This window comes from Squalius cephalus (assembly GCF_949319135.1).
Source record: "Squalius cephalus genome assembly, chromosome: 1".
Taxonomy (NCBI): Eukaryota; Metazoa; Chordata; class Actinopteri; order Cypriniformes; family Leuciscidae; genus Squalius; species Squalius cephalus.
The window spans coordinates 28,924,204-28,938,458 of NC_137122.1; the positions used below are offsets into that span (position 1 = coordinate 28,924,204).

General features: G+C 34.8%; 1 protein-coding gene across 3 annotated transcripts; it reads left to right on the top strand.

Moving 5' to 3' along the window:
- The first annotated feature begins 564 nt into the window (after window positions 1-564).
- adgre5a (adhesion G protein-coupled receptor E5a) lies at window positions 565-13,665 on the top strand. 3 transcript variants are annotated; one of them, XM_079870983.1, is made up of 20 exons: window positions 565-615; window positions 990-1,057; window positions 4,173-4,250; window positions 4,570-4,716; window positions 4,800-4,952; window positions 5,073-5,222; window positions 5,331-5,453; window positions 5,809-5,852; window positions 5,950-6,069; window positions 7,319-7,472; window positions 7,564-7,680; window positions 7,780-7,967; window positions 8,050-8,214; window positions 9,126-9,320; window positions 9,417-9,634; window positions 9,739-9,805; window positions 10,397-10,488; window positions 10,811-10,979; window positions 11,224-11,319; window positions 11,739-13,665. In XM_079870983.1, exons 3-20 carry the CDS (start codon window positions 4,181-4,183, stop codon window positions 11,778-11,780), a joined length of 2,310 nt encoding a protein of 769 aa, XP_079727109.1. In that variant the 5' UTR covers window positions 565-615; window positions 990-1,057; window positions 4,173-4,180; the 3' UTR covers window positions 11,781-13,665. The 3 variants fall into 3 exon arrangements, with proteins under 3 accessions (XP_079727109.1, XP_079727110.1, XP_079727108.1); XM_079870984.1 differs by lacking the exon at window positions 565-615 and having other exon boundaries at window positions 892-1,057; XM_079870982.1 differs by lacking the exons at window positions 565-615; window positions 990-1,057 and adding an exon at window positions 2,010-2,330.
- The last annotated feature ends 590 nt before the right edge of the window (window positions 13,666-14,255 follow it).

Consider the following 14,255-nt stretch of genomic DNA (forward strand, 5'->3'; position numbering starts at 1 on the left):
CATTCTGTGGAATCAAAACTGATATTGAGAATTGTGAAACCATGATATTGTTACTGTGAAGTAAAACTGAGATTTTGGTCATATCGCCCATCCATATTCTTTGCAAGATAGCAGAAAAGGTTCCCACAGTTTTACATACAGTATGAATTTTTTAATAGTGTTCACCACAAGTAATAGACTACATTGTAACCAGAAATAAGTATATATAAGTATAAATGGCTGCTATTTTGCATAAGTTTATTTGTAATTGCCAGAAAGAAAGAAAGAAAGAAAGAAAGAAAGAAAGAAAGAAAGAAAGAAAGAAAGAAAGAAAGAAAGAAAGAAAAGTCAGTAGGCCTGTGTAGTTTCTTCATTCACTGTGACCTATACCTGCACTGGATGGCCAATTTCACATGTATTTTGTGTATTTTCAAAATACTGTATTTGTATTTAAATACATTTTTTCACGCAGTATTTTGTATTTGTATTTTATCTCTGGACGTGGAGGCATAAAGTCCGATAAAGTCAAGGGAGAAGCCCATAGAGAAGACTTACAACTGTCAGACAGGTTGCTCACGTCACATCTACGTCGTCAAGCTCAGTTTGAGTCTGCGCAGTACGCTCAGCCATCCGGAAGTGAGTGCTTCTAATTGACTTCACTTTTCTCTATTGAAATCTATGGGGTCGCTGTGTCCATTTCTTGCTGTCTATGCTGAAATAGCTGCCCAAGAGGCGTTTCAAAGATGGCCGCCGAGTGAAATGACTTGCGTCAAAGGGACTTTGGCCTGAACCAGCTTAAGAAAAGATCCCCAGAGCAGATGGAGTAGTAGACAACAAGGGGGTTTGTTTATCAGTCCTATAATTCATAGTTCACCAGAGTGTGTTATATATATGGGATTGTCTTCATGAGGAATATATGCAATGCTAGAATGTTACAATTGAAGTATCATAATGAGGTAAACATCGATTTTGAAATATGATGTAAAAAGAAAGCTATTTTTGTTCCACAGTTCCTGTAAAGCTGCGATATCAAAGAATCAATCACCACATCACAGCAACACCAACACTACACAAAAGGGTCTGGGACATTACTTGTTGACTTGTCCAATTCATGAATCTAGCCCAAAGGAATACAACCAGAAGACATTGTTTAACTCTGGACAATGTCAGCGCAATGTGACTTTAAATCTGTCACACAAACATTCCCATAGGAACCTCTGATATGAATACAGGCTAAAGGTTATTTCGGTTAAAGCATTTTTAGGGAGGAACATAAGAGTATTGTTAACCCAAAACAATACCAAAAAACATTTATGCATTAGAAACTGCATGGGTGATGAAACATCAACACTAAAGCAGAACGCTCTTTTATCTGACACCTTCATTGCAGAACGCTCTTCATAGCAACCTGGAAACAGGAAGTAACACGTACAAATGCACACATGCATCATCAGTGTTAAACAGCATATAGTTTCCAGGATAATTCAGGGTTTTCTAAGTATTTATTTATAAATAAATAATTAACACTTTACTAAGTACATGTTAAATAATTTTACTCATTACTTAAATGTATGATTGCACTGTAACAAATTTATATTAAATGTTTCAAAAACATAAATAAGCCACATTTATTGAGCCCATTTTTTTTTTTTTTTATACATCTATAAGCATTAATACGTCAGAAGAAAAGTTTATATATAACCTTAAAGGTTTCTATCAGGCGCTTCATATAGGGGTTCACATCATGGGATTATAGTTTTAATGAATTAATTTTGTTTTAATTCATTTTTTTATTTTATTAAATTGTATGAATTAAAAAGCTGGTAAACACTTTTTATCACGAGAAATAAAATTAAATAACCAATTAAACGTAAGTATTATGACCAAACAACACCAAACTGACACCATGAAGCCTATTTTAATTGTATTGTTACATTAGCTGGCAACGTTTCCCCCGCCTCCCTCCCTCTCAGTGTCAGCAGGGGCAGGGGGCTGGACTGCACTCACAAAACTCTAACAGGCACTTCAGGCTTCTTCAACATTTAGAGTCAGCGAGAAAGACACAAGACCTCATCTGGGAAGCAAGAAAAAGAAAAGGAGGCATTCAATTAAAAAAGCCTCACAACTTATGTTTTTTTCTAGATAGTGAGAGAAAAGTGAAGAGTCTAGCCCTGCATAGAAACAGAAGATAGTTGGTGAGGAGCCTGAAGAAAGACGACCTTTGAAGAGTCTCAAGAATTTTCTTGCATGGAATTGATCAGGATCAAATCATAAGCTGCTTTCGTTTATTTTTTCATTTGTAAGTCTCTTTCACTCTTTGACCATGAGGAACATGTATCTGCTGAGTCTGGGTGAGTCACACTTTTTCTTTTTAGGATTGAAGTTTCCACAGATCAATGTAGAGACAGATGTTTGTATGGAGCCACTGTGTGGTTTTGCTAACTCAAACGTTGCCCTGCCAACAACTGCGTAATTGCTGCTGTTTTAAAAATAGAGAAACAGCAAATGGCCATGAGAGGAAACTGCCACAGATAGGAAAAACTGATGTCACAGTGGGGTAGTTTCTGTGTGAATCAGGGTCCATGAGCTCTAGTTACTGTATCTGGAAAGCACCAGATGAATGTGAGTGATGAATAGAGAAGAAGCAGAGGGTTCTGCTCCGGTTCTCATAGTCTTAAGACGTTCAAGTGTTTGGAAAACAACTGTGAAGTGAAATAAAAGAAGTATCAGAAGTAGGTCTGGTTATTAGTACATGATTTTGGGCAAGAGATTGTTGTGAAACAAGGACTGCTATATATGCAAACACTGTTATGAACCTTCAAAGACACTGAAATAGTAAATAAATAGAAATAGTAAATTCAATATAAGGAGAAATGTCTTAAATGTTTGCATACTACTTTCATGTTTAACAGGTTATATATTTTTTTCTAATATATTTTGAAGAATGTTGGTAATCAAAACATTTTCATAACCAATAAGTCATTGGTTATGAAAACGGTTGGATTACCAACATTCTTCAAAATATATTATTTTGTGTTCAACAGAATTTGGACAAAAAATCCCTCAGAGACGCTTCTCAAAATATCTTCCTTGTGTTCCACAGAAAAAAATAGTCATGTTTGGGTGAACTATCCCTTTAAAGCTTGGTGTTGCGTGTCTTTGATTTTGACAATGGGAAAATATTGGCGGAAACCGAATCAGGACAGGAAATCCAAGGTGTTTTAATCTGTCCTCACAGCTGAGAGGCCCAGGATGATGGGACGGCGGAATAAAAACAAAGAAAAACCATGAGGAGGGGGGGGTTACATTAAACTTTCTGTTAGGCTGAAAAGAATAAGAACAAAATCATAAAACAATTGTTTGTCTGATGCTTACACAATAATGAGCAAGACCACACCCTAGGTTATGGTGGAGTCACCACTGTGGGTTGTAAAAAAAGTCTTACACTACTTTTTAAGAGTCTTCTGGGTGACCCTGCCTGTGGTCAGAGCATGTGACAGTGTGTCGGTCTGAGTGCTGGTTGTTTAAGTTAAATCTGTTAGTTACAGTACTGCACGGCGCCTCACCCAGAGCACTCATACTTCCTAAATCGCCATCATCCTAATGCAACTGTCATGAACAATGAGTGGAAATAGCATTAGATGAACAGAATTATTATTTTTTTAGATACTTCTTCCAATTTTGTCTTCTCAGACTGTTTTTCCTGAATAACAATTTAGCCATTATGGGTGATAAATAAAGGCCGATTTGAGCATCATGACTTATCTATGATATTAGATAGGCAAGAACATGGCTTAGTTTGAAACGCATGACACTTAAATGCTGAATGGCACCAATGTTTACAAACACAGTTCATTTACAGTATTCGGAGGCCAATAATGAAAATGCTTCTATTTTCTATTAAATACAAATGTTTTCATTACATAAGTTGAAGAGTAAAAAGTTGAATTGGAAATGAACATGAATATCAGAATGCTTTAGTGTTTTGTTCTGTTTATTTGCATGTTATATATATATATATATATATATATAGAGAGAGAGAGAGAGAGAGAGAGAGAGAGAGAGAGAGAGAGAGAGAGAGAGAGAGAGAGAGATTTTCAATGTGGTCTCAGACATTTGGACCTCTGTGCATCAAGCTTTTCACCAAAGACACTAAACATGAAGTAACAGACACGTTTTATTTGTGTTTACAGGTCTTCTAATGGCACTGACAGAGAACACCGTGATGACCTGTGGCCCTGGATTAAATAGGATAAGGGGAAAGTGTGTAGGTATGGATAAAAAGACTAACATGTGATATACAACTCTTTTTCAAGAGTTTTAATCAATATCAGGGCTCAACAGGATTTTACTTGGATTGTACGTGTACATTTATACTGGCCCCAAAAAAAAAAAAAAAAAAAAAAAAAAATAATCAAGTTTTGTTGATATAGTTTTATATTATTTAAAAAAGCTGTAATTAAAAAATAGCTACAAATTATATTGCAGATGGGACATATTTATGTACTGAATCTGCACTCTTTAATAAACTGTAACCAAAAATAAAGAAAAAGTGCTGTGATTATTCATACATTTTCTGTCATTATATAGATGAAAATGAGTGTGAGTCTATTACACCAAACATTTGTGGAGAAAATGCAATGTGCACCAATACAAATGGAAGTTACTACTGTCATTGTAAAGGAGGGTTCACACCAACTCACAATTTCACACAACTGGATGGAATTAAATGCCAAGGTAAAGAGAGCTTGATATGATGCATCTCATATGACCTCTGTGCAGCAGAAACAACATCTGAATCTCTGTTCTTCTCATTTCAGACATCAATAAATGTGTGGATGGAAGTGCTGATTGTGGTCCTAATGCAGAATGCTTCAATTCTGAAGGAGGTTATACATGCACATGTAAATCTGGCTACATTTCCAGCAATGGGAACAAGACATTTATTGCAGGAAAAGGAGTTCAGTGTATCGGTAAGAAACTATTAGAGCTATAGACATTGTCTGGCCATCTATTGTGCAACACTGCTTTTGGTCTAATGTGAGAGTTTTCAGGGAACATGTTTTTGTTTATTGTCTGTCCCTAAATTACAGACAGAAATGAATGCAACGATCCCAGTTTTTGTGGAATAAATGCAACATGTCGTAACACCCCCGGTGCATTTTACTGCACCTGTGCTGAGGGCTTCAGACTGAAGTCAGGAGAAACTAACTTCACTGATTCAGAAGACAAACCCTGCATGAGTAGGTCCTTTAAAACTGTAAAGTCCAAGTTTTGACACATTGAAACTTCAGATTATTTTTGAGAAATGTAAGATCCTTCTCCAGCATGTTGTTTTCATGTTGTTAAAGGTGTATGTGACCTTGATAAATCTATCTGTGGAGGAGGAACCTGCAGAAACAGCAAAGACGGCCATGAATGTGTGTGCACGTCAGGATTCACCAACTATGGTCACAAACAAATGAAATGCACAGGTTAGTGTTCGCTGTTAAGATCTGATCCTTTTGGTTCCGAAATATCTCTTACATTTCATGCTTTCCAAACATTCATAGCACACAATTGATGCAAACTAATTGGAAATATTGTGTCTAACATGTAAGTTAGACTGTACAATTTACACTGTTTTTCTTCCTGATTTAACCCTAATTTAACTAGTTTTGTTGGTGTGTATTGGGTTGATTCTGTCATATTAAATAATATTTTTACTTTAATAAAGATTTTTTTGTTAATAAAGACTAAATCTGTGCTGTTGGTCTGAATATCAGTTGTGATCACAGCTGCACTGTTTCTTCTGCAATGCTGTTTAATAGTTATATCAATTTTTTTCAGAGCTTAAGTGTAACACATTTATAAGCGAGAGCAAATCATCCCAGGTACAGCACAACTTGACTAGATTACTGATACAGAATATTACAGTCATTCGTTATCAACTAATGCTGATCTCTCTTTTTCTCTGTGTTGTCTGTGTAGGCATCTACGGAGCTAACAGAACTTGTCTCTCTGATGACTAACAGCTGTTTGGCACTGAGTGAGAATGAGTCTGTCAGGAAGGAGCGTTTTACACAAGTGGACGGAGAAAGACTTCTGGAGGTGACACCTTGTAATATACAAAACTTATGTATACCCTTGTGAAAAAGAAGTGTGATTGTAATGAATATGCACTTGTGGTGTACTTCAAATCTTAAAAGTAGATCATATAATATTAATGAAATAAAAAGCCACTTATGACGGTTTCTTAACTCTTAAGTGCATTTTTGAAAGGTGGACTTTGTAATAATAAAAAGTTAAAATTTTACTTCAAAATACACTATAAATTATTTACATTTAGTACTGTTTTAATAATCTTTTGTCATGCGTAAAAAAGTTACACTTATTTTGATGTGCACATGCAAAGTATTTGAATATAAATAGTCTGTTGTTCGGTATTACATTTACATTTAATATATTTTAAATGTACTAAATTATAAATATATTTATAAATATATGACACAAGTTTCAGTCGAAAAAGTTTAATAAAAACTTTAAACAACATTAAAGTTAGTGCTGTCAAATCGTTTAATCATGATTAATAGCATCTAACAAAAGTTTGTGTTTGCATATGTGTGTGTATATATATTGTACACATATATTCAGTGTGTGTGTGTGTGTATATACTGTAAACACACATATTTATACACATACATACTGTATATATACACATATATACTGTATATATATATGTATATATGTGTGTATATGTACATACACAGATGCACACACACACACACACACACACACACATACATATATATGATATATGTAAATGTAATAATATATACACACATACGTAAACACAAACTTTTATGTTAGATGCGATTAATCGCGATTAATCGATTTGACATCACTAATTAAAGTATATTTTAGTTTTTTCACAAATGCTTGTCAGTATATTTTAACAATATTTCAAAGACAACAGAAGTAATTATGAAATTGCATTTAAAGATGGACTAAAGTCTTACTTAAATGGGTCAAAATAGCACTTTAAATTTCAGCTAATTGCATCTAGCATAAACTTAAACTACATTTTCATTAACTTTTAATTAACATGCAATTAAGTGTCTGAAAACATTTAGTTCACACTGAAGTATAATCTTTTAAAGCATATTATTTCCATAATGAGTACTCTTTTAAATGTTTGCTAAGTATACTTCTTTTTCACATATGCTAAAATCATGTGCTAAAGAGCCTTGCATACATTAAATAAAGTATCTCTGATTAAAACAGCTCAGCTCAAATATTATAAGTGCTTATACTCAAACATCATCTTGATACACAAATCTGTCCCGTTTTACCCATACAGGCTTTTCTGAGGGCTTTAGATGCTCTGCTTAAGGGTGGCTTCCAAGGTAATAGCCATGAAGTGTCAGCACTGTTTAATATTGTGGAAAGCATGCTAAAACTGATAGGACCTCTGCTGTCAGAAGGCCAGACTAAGAGATCAGCCACTGAAACTGGTAAGAAACAGGTCTAAACTGAAATATTACATTTCAGTAGCACACAACTTCAGTCTGTTCTTACATTACTAATGTGTTTTTTGTCCTTCAGAGGTGGAGCTGTTGGTAAAAAGAGGCAGTTCTCCACCTGAGGGTGATTTCAGTGTATCCACCAACAGTACACAGTTTGCATCCCACTGGGACACAGCAACAGGAAATACATACCTCGGTATATATTCTTAATCACATTTACAGAGTAATGTAATATACTGTATATGACCATACGTTTTTACACACACATTTTTAACTGTCTTTGTGCATCAACCAGGCTTTACGACTGCAGCTCTCCTCAGCTACAAAGATCTGGGAAATACACTCAACCACTATTTTAACCATTTAGAGAGACAGAAAAAGCAGAAGTTCAAGATCAATTCAAAAGTATTAACCGCCACTGTCAGTAACACAGAGACTGCCAATCTGAAGAAATCAGTAACTCTCACGTTTTCTCACTTGGAGGTATGGAAAAGTTTGCTCTTAATGTACCACATACAATGTGTTCCACCAATGTGATGTATTGTTAATGCATATTTCTCTCCAGAGCTCAAATAAGAGTCATACCTGTGTGTTTTGGGATCCTGACCTGGAAGGGGGCGCGTGGTCAAAAGAAGGCTGCACTACAGTGAACTCCAGTGATGTCCAGACTGTCTGCTCCTGTAATCATCTCAGCAGCTTCGCTGTGCTGATGGCTCTCTATGATATTGGGGTTTGTACCCTTAACTATTGTTAAAATATCACACCTTGAGCTCATCACAGAAGTGAAACTTCTCAGCCAAAATGTCACCACCATTATCTGTAGCATGCACTAAAGATTTTGTTAAAAGATAAATACTATTTAAGAAGTGTGATACTATATTGTAGGCCTGCAATCTATAACAGAAGCATCAGATCTAAGGCTCCTACAGATTTGAAGTGTTGAGAAATGGGTCCAAGTGACTTTTTTTTTTTTTTAAAGTGTAAAAAGACAGTTATTTCGGAATTATTATAGAAATATGGGTAAGGGTCATAGGTCATATACTGAAGGATAGAAAAATATTAAAAAGGTAACTTTTTATCTCACAATTTTGACTTTTTTTCTTGCAATATATTTTGGAATTCTGACTTTTCTTAATTCTGAAGTAATTGCACAATATAAACAATTTTAAATATAAATCATTTTCTGAGATGTAAACTGAGAAAGGACAAAATCAGAATTGTACAGAGCCCCTAAAGGGACATGGTGATGGGGAAAAAATATGGAAGGATGGAAGGTAAAATTATATGTCAAGGCTTTTTGTCATCTTATGTCAAGAAACACAAAACTTTTGTGAGAGAACGCAAAAAGCACTGAAATATATTTGTTCCTCCCATCTCATATTTTTTCCTTCACCATGTCCCTTTAGGGGCTCCTTAGAATTGTGAGATGTAAACTCAGAATTCTGAGAAAAGTCCGAATTGCGAGATGTAAACTTGCAATTTCGAATTGACATATCTTGCAATTGTGAGGAAAAAAAGTCAGAATTGTTAGATAAAAAGTCACAATTACCTTTTTTATTTATTTATTTATTTTATTCTGTAGTGGAAACAAGCTATCACACATTGATCGTAAGGTGAAATCTGTTTTACTGTCTCAACCAGTATGTATACGAGCTGAGTCTGATCACATGGGTGGGACTGCCACTGTCTCTGGTCTGCCTCCTCATCTGCATTGCCACATTTTACTTGGTGCGATCTATCCAGAGCACACGCAACACCATCCACCTGCACCTCTGCATCAGCCTCTTCATCGCCTACTTCGTGTTCCTCGTGGGCATCGCCCGCACTGAGAATAAGGTACGTAATCTTCGTGGTATGTGGCTTTGTACGAGTTCACAGTTCTGATCATAAACATGCTGTGTGTTCTCTTCCTGTCCTCATGCTGTGGTTCAGGTGGGCTGCGCTGTTGTTGCGGGTGTTCTGCACTATTTCTTCCTGGCTTCGTTCTGCTGGATGTGTCTGGAAGGAGTGCAGCTCTTCCGCATGGTTGTGCTGGTCTTCAACACAACGCTGAGACCCATCTATATGATTGCCGCTGGTTATGGAGTTCCTGCTGTTATCGTTGCAATTTCAGCCTCAGCGCATTCAAGTGGATATGGCACTAATAGCTAGTGAGTTTTAGACAACTGACGTCTAATCAGAATTTATTTGTATTTTTTTTAATGTTGTTAAGATGTTATTAAGATGTTATTAAGATGTTTTCCCTTGTCTTTAGCTGTTGGCTCAACGTTGAAGGTGGCTTAATCTGGAGCTTTTACGGGCCAGTTTGTGCCATAATTATTGTAAGTAGCTACTGTTGCACTTTCCACAAATAGATTCGAAAACAGGATCTGAAAGGCAATGACAGGACTGTCACAAGAGTCACAATGACATTTTATTTAATTTATTTGAAAATAAAGATTAATAGACATAAAAAGAATCTAAATAATTAAATAGGTAAATTTTTTGCAATGGGAAACAATAATAATTTTTATGCGCAAAATTTGGGACACAGCCGACACACTGTAAAAAAAATGGTAACTTGTAATCTACTTTAAGCATAAAAAAGTGCTTATTGTTATAACTTAATGTTTTTAAGTTGATTTAGTTATATTAAATAATATAGTTGACTTAAAACCAGTTAATTTAGATATATCCATTTTTCAGTGAAGGTAAACTTCTTATATATGTATTGTTGATCAAATATACTGTATCGAGTAGTTCTCACAACAAAAGCCATGGGATTTGTACTTCAAATGTTGTATAAAGTAATAGGACATCCAAGTTTATGCTATTACTGAAAAGTGCCACACACCAGCAGTCACAATTGACTGTGAAAGAAATTGAAAGGATGAAATCAATCGTTTAAACACAGTTTTTCCTGTTTGTTTCAGGTCAATGTATTCTTCTTCCTCATAACAATATGGAAGCTGGCAGAAAAATTTTCCTCCCTCAACCCAGACTTAAACAATCTACGCAAAATCAAGTGAGAGATGTTTTTAAACCCTGAATGTGCACTGCTGGTCAAAAGCTTGGAATAAAAATGTTTTTTAAAGTCTCTTATGCTCATCAAGGCATTTATTTGATCAAAAATACAATAAAAATATTGTGAAATATTATTATAATTTAAAATAAATGTTTTGCTATGTGAATATACTATAAAATGTAATTTACTCCTGTGATGCAAAGCTGAATTTTCAGCATCATTACTCCAGTCTTCAGTGTCACATGATCCTTCAGAAAACAGTCTAATATGCATTAATAAATATGCTTTTAGTGAGCTTTCACATCTTTATCTCCACCTACAGGGCATTTACGGTCACTGCGATTGCTCAGCTGTGTGTCCTCGGCATCATGTGGGTGTTTGGCTGTTTTCAGTTTAATGAGGACACTCTGGCAATGTCATACATCTTCACTATACTAAGCAGCCTCCAGGGGGTGCTAATGTTCATCATGCATTGCTGGCTCTCAAAACAAGTGAGTCCTGTTTCACCCCTAACAGAGATACACAGATTAGCAACAAATATGGAATGATAGATCAATCATGGCTTTGTCAATAAATATAAAGCCTGAGACAGGTAATAATAAACAATAAACTCGACATGGGATAATGAATGATGAATTGAACATAAAAATGAACATTAGAATGAATTGCAATTTAGTTCCATCACAGCCATCTGTGATCTGATATGTGATAAATGTCTTTTTAATTTCCCCACAGGTGAGAGAAGAGTATGCTAAATTCCTGTCATGTATCTGTGCACCACAGAAGAGGAAATATTCAGAGTTCGGCTCAAACCAAACAAGCAAATCGCAGGTAATCGCACTCACTCTCAATTAGGGACCGTTTAGCTCTTGCTACGTGGAAATGCAGTTAGAGGTTGAGCTGCATATCCGTTGTTGGATTTATGTCACATTGTGGAGTTTGCAAATGCCACAGCAGTACTGACGTGTGCACATTAACATTTTGATTACATTAAAAGTGTTTACTTGTTGCTTTGACATCCTCATGTATCAGGGTTGAAGTGTCCTCATCACATAAATTTCAAGGACATAAGAGATCACATGCTAATTGCTCATTCAGATAGGAAACATTAGCTTCTCAAGGGAGGCGATGATCACTGGAGCATTTTAATCATACTGAGCTGTGCGTTTTCCTGTAATAACTCGTTGTGATTGTGAATGTAAATGAGCATGGGCTTGACAACATATCTGATTGTCTGCACTCTTTTACAGGCCTCCAAGAGTGCTCAGCACACTGGTGAATCCCAGATTTAAGAGGCCATGTCAACAGATCATCGACTTTATTATTCATTTGCAAGTTGAAGTGCCAAATTATCGCTCTACATCTGCTTTCTATGGAAATCACATCCTATTTTCTATGGATCTCACGTCACATGATATGCTATGTCAACTAGGGGCGGGCGATAAACCGGTAGACACAATTAACCGGTAGAAGTTTGTCAACCACTAGATTTTGGACTACCGTCTCTATCGCGGTTATGTTCACGTGACATTGCCGTTCTGTGCAGTCTGCAAAGCTTATCGTCTGCATGCGTTTTTAAGCATTTAAACAAAACAAGTGATTTCAACAGTTCAAGCATTATAAGCAGCGGAAGAGGACTCGATTCACTATATGCGCACGCTGTCTGAGAGACACACGAAACGCGTACACATAAAGCCGCTGCTCATACAGCACATGAGTTCTGAACTTAGAGCCTTTTAGCGCCTTACTGAGCTTGAACAGTCAAATACATACACTTATATGTCAAAATGCCTGTCTTTGCGAGTATCCTCATAAACACAGTCATTTATGACTTAAGTTATCAGAATATTAGATAAGTCTGTTCGCTCTTAAAGTGACAGCAGCCTAATAAACCTGCTTTGTTCTATTGTAGTTTTTCATTTCTAGTGTTTAAAGTTTCTATTTAAAGGTTTTTGTTTCATTTGTGTCTTTGTTCTATAGTAGTTTTTTTTTTTTTTTGTCCTATTCCTTGTAATTATTTTCTTTGTTGCTATTTTATCATTGACTGTTTACTTGTCTTCAGTGAGCTTGAGGTTTTTTGCTTGTTTGTTTGTTTGTTTGTTTTACTTATGTTAGTTAGGCTAGAATGAGTTTTTTATGTGATTGTGTGATTTATTTTTTTAATTGTTGATGAGATTTATGAAATTTCAATTACATTTTATAATAACTTTTTATAATAAAAATAATTTTATAATAACTCATTTTTATATCATAAAAACTTTATTTAAAGCAAGCTATATTGTGATATATATAGTTATTGTGAAATGAAATTATTCATGTCATGATAAGACTTATGATAAGGTCATATCGCACACCCCTATTGTCAACAGACCATCGACTTTATCATTCATTTGCAAGTTGAAGTGCCAAATATTTCTATATCTGCTTTCTATGGAAATGATAATGTATTTGTGTGATTCTTCATTTAAGGAAACTTTTCTTTCCCTTAGGGTCATTTTTTAAAATAATGCCTTTAAAGATTGTCATCATTATGTTGTCTCTGATTATTTCTTTTGCACTTTCTCTTTTAAGCTCTCAAAAAGCACTTTTACCAGAATTTATCTTCTATTTATTTAAGTTAAAGCAAGAACATTCAACATATTGTATGTTACCATTCAAAAGTTTGGGGTCGGTTTATTTATTTTTCGCCAAAGCTGAATTTATTTTTAAAAAATACAATACAGTGAAATAGTTTCACAATTTTAAATAACTGTATTCTATTGGAATATATTTTAAAATGTAATTTATTCCTGTGATGGCAAAGTGGACATGATCATTCAGAAATCATTCTTATATACTGATTTGCTGCTCAAGTATTTTTATTATTATTATCAGTGTTGAAAACAGTTTTGTTGCTTAATATTTTTGTTTTCAGGATTCTTTGGTGAAAACAACATTCAAAAGAACAGCATTTATTTGAAATAGAATCTTTTGTAACATTATAAATGTCTTTACTGTCACTTTTGATCAGTTTAATGTGTCCTTTCTGAATAAATGTATCTGACCCCAAACATTTAAACGGTAGAGTAAAAATTTTTCCAACGTATTTTTTATTTTATTATATGTATGTATCATTTCTTTTGTCTGCTTGTACCATATCATGACACATTATGCTTAATAAATTATTCTTATAATTGGCTCATGATATTTGTTGTGAAGGTTTAGTTATGGAGATGTTGAGTGTTACATTTTGCACTTGAATCTTACTTTTCTGCACTTTGTCTTATCTGTCTACCAGTATTGTTACATAGCTATCTAGGGTTGGGAGCAAATGCCAAAAGAAAAAATTGTAAAATAAAATAACCAGAGAGAAACAGGATGATCATCAACAACACAACTAAAGTAACTTTTAATTAGTCACAAATGATAATAACTGTCATAAGAATAATAAATAACAATAATATTTATTATAATGAATATGGAAAAATAACTTCAGGGAGAGCATGGCCAGAACAACAAACAAATCTTACATAACTAACCCAGGAGTCCTTTAACTTACCTAATAAAAGAAACCGAGGATACTAATATAACTCTTGTCTCTTTCCCCATCTACTCATAAACAAGAGAAAACCAGAATACAAACAAACTGGCTCCCTCTCCTTATGTTCCCAACAGGAACAAAAACATGTCAAAGCATATAGGTTTGGTTCTCTTTCTGCCAAGAAACACTTCATCACATTAACATGAGACCACTGAAAACACACAAATACACAAACAAAATTAAAAAA

Coding starts and splice junctions, on each gene's coding strand:
- adgre5a (XM_079870982.1), top strand. CDS start 2,303: ATGAGGAACATGTATCTGCTGAGTCTGG. Junction 2,331..4,172: donor CATGTATCTGCTGAGTCTGG/GTGAGTCACACT, acceptor TTGTGTTTACAG/GTCTTCTAATGGCACTGACA. Junction 8,215..9,125: donor TGGCTCTCTATGATATTGGG/GTTTGTACCCTT, acceptor TGTCTCAACCAG/TATGTATACGAGCTGAGTCT.